Consider the following 11,449-nt stretch of genomic DNA (forward strand, 5'->3'; position numbering starts at 1 on the left):
CTCACAAAAATTCATGCATGAGACACCAAAAAGCCAACTGTATAACTTCATTATTTAATTAAGAAACACAGCATAAGTGCTACATTCAGCATAATTTACATTTAAGCAGCAGGTAAGTACATAGCAAAAGACAATGTGACATAACATTGAACCTATGTTTAATAAATAAGTTTACTAATAATGATAAACTAACTTAATAGTCCATTCAATTCAGTGACTGACATCAGCCCTTTGAACAGCAGCCTTAATAGGCCCTAATCCAAATAACCACTGGAATCAGTAGGAGGGCCATCACAGGTTTAAATAGACAGTGAATGAAGCGTTTCCTAATGTTCAGAAAAGATCTATGCACGGAGGACCAGTCTTGTATCTTCATTGCTGAAACAAATGCCTTAGTAAGAAAGAAAAAAAAAAAATAATACCACATTCCTTAATTCACATCCCTGTGATTTGCAGCAGTGTGCTCAACTAGTGGGTTTTTTTTTTAAGTAACATGTTGAATGAATGACCGGTGCTGAAGTGCTAAAAATACACAGTTTCTGGAATCCAGTGTTGAGGCAAACCTACAAAGAGAAGGCTTCATTACGCCTTCTCTTACTTACACTGTTATCCAGACATCCCAGCTAGATAATATGCTACAAAATCTAGTGTAAAAAGGATGACAGAGGAAAGATACAAAGCATTAGTGCCAGTCAGATATCTACAGATCTTAATCCTTTTTACCAAGATGTCAAATACTAAGGATTCCTGAAAAAAATAAAAAACCCTAGGAAGAAAAAAAAAAAAAGAAAAAAAAAGCTACATGCATGCACACATCCTCTATGTGGTTAAAATTAATTATTTGAAACCACAGCTTTAACCATGCAGTAAAAGCATTCCACCATTCACTTTTTCACTTTATTCCCCCCCAAAAGAGAAAAAGAAAACAGAGATGGATATCAGTCTGTTCTTAGTGCTAGAGGGAGATGGAGAGCGAAGAGAGCCCCTGCGGGACTGATCACACTATCAGTTTCAGAAGCCTGGGTTCCCGTATCTGAAGATGAGGAAAGGACCGGGGTGGGGGGAGATTAGGAAACACTGGCAGCTAAATGTGTGGCATAAGGACCTGCACAGAATGGGACAGCTTCTTTCTGTCTCAGGATATTACTGTCAGAATGGCCAAGAAAGCGATGAGCTTCATTTTTCCATTCTCGCTGTGGTACTTTTAAAAGGAGCCTAATTTGAGAACTGGACAGGTGGCATATCACGCTGAGCTAAATAGATAAGTGTGAGATTTAAATGACAAGAGGCAGCAGGTTTTGCTGTTCTAAAGAGTGAGAGAGTGAATTATTCTGATGGTACCAATGGGCACAAGTGGAAGGTCAGCCTGGGGTGCTGCCAGTGTCACCCGGGTGCCTGGTAGCAGATGGTACTAGTCTGTAGGGATAAAAGAAGGGCTGACGTACGTCGTGGGCCAATAGCAATACTATTTGCTCAAGAATAAAAAAGTTTTGGGGCAGGTGCAGGCAATACAAATTAAAATAGATGCTGCCACCCCAAATGTTAGTATAGGTGTCACCAGTCCAAGGTCTGTAAGCATGCATCAGTCATGAGGTGCTGCAGAAAGCGCAGTGGGGGCAGGCACGGCCAGGGTGAGATGCTGCAGGGGCTGCCGGCTGGCTGGGGGCTAGGAGCTGGCCCAGGCCAATCTCTGCGTGGTCCCAAGGGAGCTCTGGAGGCCCCTCTCCCTACACACCTCCGGGCTGGACACTGAGATGTCCACCAGGACCCCCCACCTCCCCCCTGCAGTGCCTTGCCTGTGGTGTTGTGTTCCCATTTCCGGACTTATGCAATGACTTGAGGGCAGAAGCAGCCTGCAGAGAAGTGGAACAGCAGGAGACACAGGCAGCCTGGATCCCCATGGGGCTCCCTGAAGTGTCCCAAACTAGAAAACTGGCCACCTCCCCACTCCTGCCTCCTGCAACGTAATTATTCCAGCATGACTGACATGACAAATTAACAAGGCAGCCAGGACTTCTGCAGTAGAAGGGAGTGTTTTCCCCAAGAATAAATTGTTCCAATCCTTTACGCTAGACACCCGACCGTGCCTATTCATTAATTGGACAAGCTCTGGTGACAACTGAAATTACCCGACTTCTACATACTGGAAGGGAGAGAGAGCTTTGCAAGCCTAAAATGAGAAGGCTAAAGCTGGAATCCCAGCCAGCAAGGAGGTCTTTGGATAGGGCTATTTTTTTTTAGATTCATTTTCAGAGCACGGCCACGCTAAAGCTCCGTTTAAAAGCAGAGGCACGTTCTTGACTGTCATTCCTCCCTTTGCAGATCCTGAACTGTGTCACCAGAACATGACAACTCCATCAATGAAACGCAAACCTTTTAAGGTCTGCAGATCAGCTGAGTTTAAGAACTTCAGGAGCATGAAATTCTGGGATTACTGCAATGTTGCAAACAATTATCACAATCGGGTACATCAGAAGTTATAAGCATCTGCTTAATCAGTACACTGTGGTTATTTATTGCAACCAGTGTATCACAATTACTACACAGATACTGGAACTGGGGGGGGGGAGATTGATGGTTGTTGATTTCTGTCACAACCCACTCATAAACCATCATTCATGTATTTTTCAGATACTATTTTGATTTGGGTTTAACTGTACCTCTTGCCCCTTGCTAAGGGGAAGCCTGGGAACCCTGCACGGTATTTCTCCCTCCCACCCCCACCCTTTCTGTGCTATCTGCGTACCTGAAATGCAGACGATGAAATTCGCTTGCAGAAGAAAAAGCACCTCCCAAACAATTTCCATCCTCCGATTCTCATGCCAAGTGCATCCCTCGGCGAAAAAAAATAACAAAGATCAATATCGCAGTTTGAACGATCCCAGTAAATTTCCTTTCGGACTTGCAGACTGTATTCCCCAGATGTGCTGACAACACATGTCCGAGCTCTCTCTCTGCACGGCTCAAGCGAGATCCCTTCCCTTCCTTCACCCTCCAAAAAAGACCACGAAGCCAACTGCCAGCACCGAGCTCTTCCTCCACGAGTGAGAAAAAAATCCACCAGATTTCCCAACAAGACATAGACAACAAACCCCAACCGGTGCGGTCCGGAGAGTCTCTATTCCAGGGCGCCAGGTGCAAGTTAACCCCAAACTCTGCAGGTCTCAGCGGGGCAGTGCCAGCATGCCGGGGGGGCGGCAGGCGGCGGAGGAAGGGGGTTTCCTCTCCTGCTGCTACAAAATGAGCGGAAAGAGATTAATACCCGCTGCAACGCATTCTCCCCCCCGCCTCCCCGCCCCGCATGCTACCGCACCTCCACGGCGCGGAGCACGTAGCAGCCGGCTCCCTCCAGCCCTGCCGGGGTTTCTGCAATCCCCGACGAGCCGCGGCGGCTTTCCGCCAGGCGACTGCAGGGGTCGTTCTTGCCCCGCGCACGGAGCTGCCCTTCCCCGGCCGGGATGTCCCCGCCGCCGCCCCCCGCCACCGGCCCCGCGCCCCGCCGCCCCCCAGGCTCGGCGGCACGAAAATGCCCCGCGAAGGAGGGACTGGGTGACATTGGCGCTGGTCTGTCGTCGTCGTCGCCCCCCCCAAATCTGAATTGCAGAAGTCGAGAGTCTGGAAGGGGTTTGCGTGCATCGCCGGCCGGCTTCGCTAAGAATGCCGATATTTTAAAACTTATTTGAACAAGAAGGAAAAGAAAAAGAAACCCAAACTTCTGGCGGGTTTGGTGGTAGGAAAGGGCAAAAGAGGCTACAGCCAAGAGTTAGCCAAGTACTTGCGCTGCAACGCGTATCTAATCGCATTCCCCAATCCACAATACTTCTGCATAGATTCCCCCCCACACACACCCAAAGAAAAAAAAAAACACCACCAAAAACCAGTGATGCAGCGTCAGTTTCGGGGCAATCTCTTACTTACCCCCAAATCCTCCTGCTTTTTATTTTTTTCAGCTCATCGGATTTGCCACTCCTGCCTGCAGTCCCAAAAACAAATCGAGGTCAAGCTCCGAGCCGCTTGCTGCAGCCACCTACCACCACCTTAGCTGTAAGGAGGTACCATCGCTCGTTGGATTTCCCCCCTCCTCCCCCAATTCCGACTATTTCGCCATCTCCCCGAGCAGGAAGGAGCCTGTGCTGCGGGGTGCCGCGGGCCGGCGGGCGGCAGCGCCGGGCACAGCGGGGGCTCGGCGCGGCGGCGCGCACGGGCGCGGGCCGGCGGGCGAGCGCTCCGCCGCGGAGGCGGTGCCTGGGCGGGCGGCGGCGGGGCCGCACCGTGGCAGGGGGGTCTGCGGCTGGGACCGGGCCGGCCACAGCGCGGGGAGGGGGGGGAAGGCAGGAATAAAAACCTCCCTCCTCAGCGGCCGCCTCGGCTGTCTGTCTTCTCAGGCACATTCCAGAAGCTGCCGCTCACTTTTTTTAAAATGCGGGTCCAATTTTAATTCCCCCCCCCCCCCCCCCCCCCAAAAGAAGAGGCGCCCCTGGCGCGGGGAGAGGTTGGGTTTCCCTTTCTGCGGAAAGGGGAAGTGGGCGCGGAAGGGCAGCGCTGGCAGAGCCGGCAGAGCCGAGGGGCTGCGGGCTGGGGCGCTGCGCGGCGCGGCGCGGGTGAGTGGGCACGGGGCTGTCCCGGGCCGTAGCGCCCTGCGGGGTGGCTCGGTCTGTCATAAGAGAAGGGAGGGGGCAGGGGCATTGTGCTGCAAACGAAAATCCCGGCTCAGGGCAGGTGTGAAAATGTGATCCTGCAACTGCTTCGACTGCGGATGCCTTCATTGATCACTGTAAGGCAGAGGGAAGGGGGAGGGAGAGAGATGTTTTGGGTTTCAAACTGATATCCCAGCTCTTGCCAGGTATGCAGAGGTCATATTACAAATACTCCAGCGGGGGATGCATGCATAATATAGGTTGGTTTATAAACACTTCTCCAGCTCAGGGCATACTTGTAAAATGCACCTTTGTCTGGATTCTAGCAAAATGAGGACGCCTGGATCTCTGAATGGGGAAGGAGAGGATCTTTAAGGGAAGAAACCACAGGCTAGGTTGTTATTTTCATCGTCTCTGAGAAATGTGTAGGAGTCGTAGGTTTCAAGTCATCCTGACAGTATTTAATTGCGATAGATCAGATTTATTGAGTGCTTCAAAGCAACTGAATGGGACAAAATCATCAGTATTTGAAAGGAAGAATTGGATTGCAGGCACTTAGCAGTCAATGTGATTCTTGTATTCATTTTGCTAGTTCTCAGGGTAGTACAAGTGTTCTTTGCACTGCAGCAGTCTCTGCTGACATTTACTCCATCTCTTCTCATGGATTATAAAGAGATTCAGGTTTTTAACAAACTAATTACCATCATCTGCCCACTCAGAACAGCAAGGCTGGACACAAGGCACAGTCATTCAAGGCTTTAGGGACAAATGACTTAAAGAATTCCCGTATTTTTTGATGGATTTTCATTAAACAGTGGGACTGTACAGCAAGAGGGATTTCTTTCCTTGATAGGATTGCAAAATGCTGAGTGTCATTTGAATACTTAAGTTTAGGCAATTGAGAATTATCCCTCTTGGGCAAAATAAAATGCATAGGATTTAGGGAACTAAGCCTGTGGGTGAGCAGGCATTTATCAGGTCTGCCATTACATAGATGTGCCTTTGGGCACTGAATGAGTTGTCTAGAAGCACCAAACTACTACAGATTTTTAAAGAGGTTGAAATATGATTTGCATCTGGTTCTTGAAAAGTTAATGACATAAGGACTGCAAGGAGTCCTTCTAAGTCATTCCTTTAAGATCATGTTATCAAATGAAGGCTCACATCAGCAGAAAAAACAATGATTATTGAACTTGAGACATTGTTTGTGAGTGTTCTGTGTTTTCAGTCATGCAAAATAGCATATGCAATGCCCTTTTTTATGCCTTTTTAAAATCCAAGTTAGTGTCTCCTACTCTGTTACTATAAAAGGCATGAGTGGCATCCTCTATCTGCAGTCTAGATGTATTTAAGCACGCTTTAGGAAATGCTCAGTAAATGTTTCCATTGATGTTTACTAAACTCCTTTACTCAAATAGATTAATATTTTCCATGGATTTGACTGTAAATTCTCTTTTGGGCTTTCCCAACTAATTTCTCACAATAACATCCCAATCCAGAACATAATAAACCCGCAAAGAGCACTTATCTTCTATGTTTACACAGACATCCTTGTTTCTAAACTAGTCTCCTTGAAATTATGGCATTACATGTGGGAAAATAAATATCTCAAGCAAGTGAGATGACCTGTCGTAAAAGGGTGTGTTGTCCATTAAGTCAGCAAAGAATTGAATTGGTGACAAGAGAGAATGCCAAATCCTAAGCGGAAAGCTCATGTTTAATTTCTGTTGATGTTAGCGGAACTTTAATATGAGTTTAAAGCCAAAACTCCCAAATATATTAATTTATGTGCATCTTTTCAGTGTGGTATGTTTATTGTTCTCATGCAAACCTTTTGATAAATAAGTAGTTCGTGAGACAGATGGAAAAATCTATGAGGGATCAAAGGCAAGCTGGAAATTTTCTTCATCTGTAAAATACAGTAGTGAGCTCTGAAACGTGCAATTTTTTTAAATCTATATAAATAATAATGAGTTCATTATGCCGTCATTTACTTGCTGTGATGTTATTTGACTGGCAGTGGCCTTAAAGCTTGTTTTTGAAGTCATTATGGCCATATTGGCTGCTGCAGCTCCACAAGAAAGCTCAGTTCAATAACATTGAATGGATGTCAATATGGGCCTATTCCAACACCCACTGAAATCAATTGGAATATTTCTGCAGACTTTGAGTTTTGGACCAGGCTTTCACTGTAGAATTTGGCACAGTATATTTGATCCCAAGGGAAATGGTTTAATATAGTAGGGTGTAGAAGGGGTAGAAGTTTTGGGTAGAAGCAGAACATAACTCTCCCGTGTACATTGGTGTAGTTTTAAGTTCGAAACAGACAAAAATGCTGGCTGCAGCGTCAATTTTCTATCATATGAGTTTCCATTCAAAATCCCTTATGTTACTCACTAAAATGAAGGGGTTTGATATTTGCTGCATTTATTTGACTTCTATTCATATTTGTACAGTTGGCTAAACTTCTTAACCTTAATCTTGCCAACCTTTAAGGTTTACTGAAGTCATTGGACTACTTATGTGCCTAGAGGTAAAAATGACTGCAAAGTGGTTTTAGACAGGTCTTTGAAGCATGTTTGTATATTTTAATTGTGAGGATTTTACTATCTAGAAGCTGCAGCTGAGATTTCTGTCAGAGTTTAAGAGTACGTAATGTATTAATTACAAGCTGGACACCTAGATTCTTCAGGCCAGATTTACAGAGAAAGACTTTTTGATTTAGCTATGCGAACAGAGTTCAAAAAGTACTTACAAAATCCACATGCTTAAAGGTTTTTATACCAATATAACACATACCAATTCTGTAAAGCAGAATTAAGGTTTGTACCTTCTCAGAGGAGCCAGCATTTTGACTCATTTGACTCAAAATTAGCTTGGATCAGAAAAGATCAATTGTAGAAATTGTTTTGAACTGGGCAACTTCTGATCAAAATGGGTTGAACTGTGGCTTACCCTGTGTCGATGGAAGAGGTTGCTGCCATCCATCACTACTGCGCTGCTGAAGGTTCCCACTGATCTGGTACAGCAGCTTGCCTATGCGCTCCCTAGCTCATTTCTGTCAAAATAAGTCAGATCAGCAAAGGCCTGCTATTGAAGTTGTCTGAAGCTTCTGGCGTGTTTCCAGCAATTAAGCTGGCAGAGCTGGAATAGTTCCTGCTCTTACTTGTTTTCCCCTGTCCCAGAGGCTGCTGGCCCCATGGCAGGGATGATGGAAGAACTTGTGAGTCAGCTTCCGAATTGCCACTGGGAACAGTCTAGGATGTACGCATGAACCAAAATCAATGTTAAATCAAAATCAAAGAAAGGGCTAATGCTGCAGTTCACTCACGTGTAAGAAAGCTTAAGGGTCTCCAAATCCAAAAGGGGACTTGAAGATCATCCAAAACCAGCAGTCTATTAGTGTCCACCTCAGGGAACTTTACCAGTCTGTCTACCAGAACTGGACCCTAACCACTGCTGAAATGAAAGTGGTTGCTTGGAATAAATTATCATAATGATAGCCTTGAACCTTGCTGTCCTAAGTCACATAAATATGACACTGTTCCTTCTTGCCTCAAGTTTCTATTTACACTTATATTCCAGGTGGAACGTACACTAGTAGTTTTTTATTGCAATTAACTGAATCGTTTGTAGAAGACAAAAAGGACCTGTGCCTTTGAATGTCTTTCCATGCAAGTTCCAAGCCACTTCAGATGAGGCAGTAAAGTATCATAATAAATTGCAAAAACCTACCAGAAAAATTCTGTGTATTCCATGCAAACATTTGATGCTATGATAAAGAATTACATACATATTTCTTTTAAAATAAGAAGTAAACATTTTTCTACTCAAACCTTTGGTACTTATTTCCTGCATAAGGAACTCTAATCTCAGGGAATAAGTGTGGGATTAGGGAAGAATTCATAGTCCTGATTGTGCCAACATTGACCATGTGGCTTCTGACAAACTTGCATTTATAATATGGGCTACAGTTCAGCAAGGAATTCAGTAAGACCAGGTTAATAATTTGCAGTAAGAAAGGCCGTATCGACTTTTGCCACTTCAAGAGTAAGAATAACTCCTAAGTGCCCCAGTTCCTTTGAGGCTATGTAACACCACTGGCCAGCAGAACTCAGCCAGCTTCCAGTCCTCCTTTGGTCAGCTTTGTCAGTGCATGGGGCGTGCTGCAGTGGTGTTCCAAGTTAGCCAAGGAGGATGGGGCTCAAAGGCTCCACTTTAGTGTTGTTGGGATTTCATCTTTGTCAGAGTCTGCTGTCCATAACAATTTCCTATTTGTCTCTGCCTGAACTCAGTCCTCCTAGTCATGCATCCCATTTTAAGCTTTTAGGTAGCCCCACTCAAATTACAAACACACTTTTAAGTACCTTCTTGGTTCAGAGGTTGAGCAAGTTAATACCAGAAAGCCACTAGGAACAGGTAATTTCCTGAGAATATAACTATAAATACTGAGCAATAATATTGCCATTTAATTTCTAGTGTTCCTGTTCCATATATTGTTACTGCTATGCTTTCTTGTATTTTCTGAGAATATGTTAAGTGCTTACAAATAGTGCTGACCTCACTAAGGAAACTGATAAAAAATTTAACGTATCATTGTAAAAATACAGCCTCTAAGAATCCATCAGTGCAATTGACGTTAAGGTAATTCATTTCTTATATTGATGGTTTTTATCAAAACTGAAATGGAATTTACATTTTACTGGTAGAGATAATGATGCAATTTATTTGAAGTTAAAAACACCCCCAACAAAGGAACAAGGAAAATGACTGGCAGTTAACTATTAAGTCAATTAGGTGTTTTGTCCTGTGAGTCAGTCTATTCATTATCATAAAGACTTATTTTCAGTCCAAATCCCTTTTTCATGTCTGAACTCCAGCAAACAGTGCTAAGACATCAAGTATTTGTGAAATAACATTCTTCTAATTCAAAAAGACATATGTAAACTGAAGTGATTTAGTTTTTCCGGAAGTGAGAAATTAGTCACAAAGGTGTTTAAAATGTAATACTATCCTTACAGTTCCTCAATAAACCTCAGTAGGTTCTTTGGGAGTCTTGGCAGCTTTGCGCCCACAGAATTAGGTTTTTCTGAGTAGACATGTAGAGTGGCAAGACTGTTTTTTTTGCTAGTATCAAAGTCACCAGATAAACTTGACTTGAGGTGGTGCAGTGATTACAGTCCTTGTAATATTCTTATTTTCCACAGCCAGGGAGTATATTAGTGAACTTCCCTGTTAAAAATAATTAAAAAAGACAAAAGAACAGGATTTGAAGGGGGAGGTTGTTTTTGTAATAACTGCAGTGTAATCCAAGAGTGGTGGGTGATGAGAAGGGATATTCTTTTAATCCAGCTTTTGGCTTTGACTCAATTCAAAGACTCTATGGACTGATGTAAGTTGTGCCAAACTCCTAGTGTTCCAGCAGGGTCATTCTGGCAAACGGCGTATTTGGTCTGTACTGATGCCTCTTCTGTGTCCCCTTTCGTTTGCCTACACAGTTGGCCTAACAAGCACAGATGGGCTGGTTTAGCACGCTGCTTGCAATTAGCCCTTGCCCCAGAATCCCTGCAAGACCATTTCTGCCACATTCAAGGCAACTTTACTCGGTGAAAGGGAGACAAAGTTGCTGTCACTCAGCATGTCACCCTATGTTTCTGACTATTTCTAAAGCCACCTGCAGTAGCTACAAAGCAAGAGAGAGAACTTCCTGGTTTCTGTTTTTCTGCCTCCATCCTTCGCTCTTGGAAGTTTGAATTAATTAAAAGATCAAAAGCAATATATATAGTTTTTGATATTGAGGATTCTTTGTCGTCTCAATCTAAAAGAAAAGAACACACATCTTGAAAATTATTCTGATATGGATCTTACTGGTTCCTCATTACAGATTTTGACAGCTGGTTGTCACCTGGTGCCTGTTTAGTATAATTTCTTATGCCACATAGAGTAATGGTGATTGCAATATTGGATTAATATTATGTACATGTGAGTCAGGGCAGCTATGCTGTGACTTTTCAGGCTATGCTGCTGCCAGAGTGGATTGAGTTGGGAACTCATGTTCCCGCTAGGATGTAATAGGTATCTGCTTGCAGAGCACTTTTCCCATTGAGCTAAGATCTGCCACCGGGGCATTTGGTAGGAAAGAGCTAAACTCTGAGCATACATCGTTTGCTGTGTGACTGCCCAGTAAGAAGTGCAGGAACTCATTAGAAGTGCCCTCACCTGAGCTTTGTGCTTGAACATAAAGGATGTATGTCTATGAAAAAAAGTCATGTTCCCTGGCTGCTTTATGTGTGGCCATTGTTTAGGTTTGTGCACACGTGGACAATGAGGCACGCTCTTGTTAAAATTGTTGCCTGTTCCTATTCACTATTTTTCTGTTTGAATGCATGAACCATTTTGCTTTTTCTGGGAGATACATTGCTGTTTTTTTCTGCAATTATGAATAACAATTAAGAAGGAAAAGGAAGCACACTTAGTAAGTAGTATTGTTCTTGTTTCACTCTAGATTTTTTACATTTTGTAATCAAGGTTTTCTTTAAACAGATCTTTATTCTGCAAGAAAATACCTCATTTCTTCAGGTTTTTTTTAGGCAAAATCTGTTAATATGAGTATTCTGAAACCAGAGATTAATATGATTAACTTAGCATTAGATGTTGTTCCCTGCAACTTTTCACATGTTGCAGATGACCATAAAGCGTCAGTTATGGGCCTGAGCTTGTTCCCGTTAAAGTGAATGGGAGTTTCACCCTTTGATTTTTAACACATTTCCTTTGTAATTAAGCCTCAATTCAGCCTTTCGCCAGCTGGATAA

The 11,449-nt window shown here is 43.9% G+C and overlaps 1 protein-coding gene across 5 annotated transcripts in view; it reads right to left on the minus strand.

Moving 5' to 3' along the window:
• CA10 (carbonic anhydrase 10) overlaps positions 1-4,375 on the minus strand; it is a 201,871-nt gene extending 197,496 nt beyond the window's left edge. Inside the window, exons 1-4 of one of the 5 annotated variants that reach the window (XM_074607456.1) lie at positions 4,346-4,375; positions 3,919-3,969; positions 3,093-3,233; positions 2,747-2,834 (exon numbers count right to left, since the gene is read on the minus strand). In XM_074607456.1, coding sequence (XP_074463557.1) covers positions 2,747-2,807 — 61 coding nt within the window. In that variant the 5' untranslated portion in view covers positions 2,808-2,834; positions 3,093-3,233; positions 3,919-3,969; positions 4,346-4,375. Of the gene's footprint in view, positions 1-2,746; positions 3,234-3,313; positions 3,407-3,918; positions 4,241-4,345 lie in introns of those variants that run through there. The other 4 variants (XM_074607453.1, XM_074607454.1, XM_074607451.1 and 1 more) reach the window with 4 other exon arrangements.
• Between the last annotated feature and the right edge of the window lie 7,074 nt (positions 4,376-11,449).

The sequence above is a fragment of the Larus michahellis genome, chromosome 14 (genome assembly GCF_964199755.1).
Source record: "Larus michahellis chromosome 14, bLarMic1.1, whole genome shotgun sequence".
Taxonomy (NCBI): Eukaryota; Metazoa; Chordata; class Aves; order Charadriiformes; family Laridae; genus Larus; species Larus michahellis.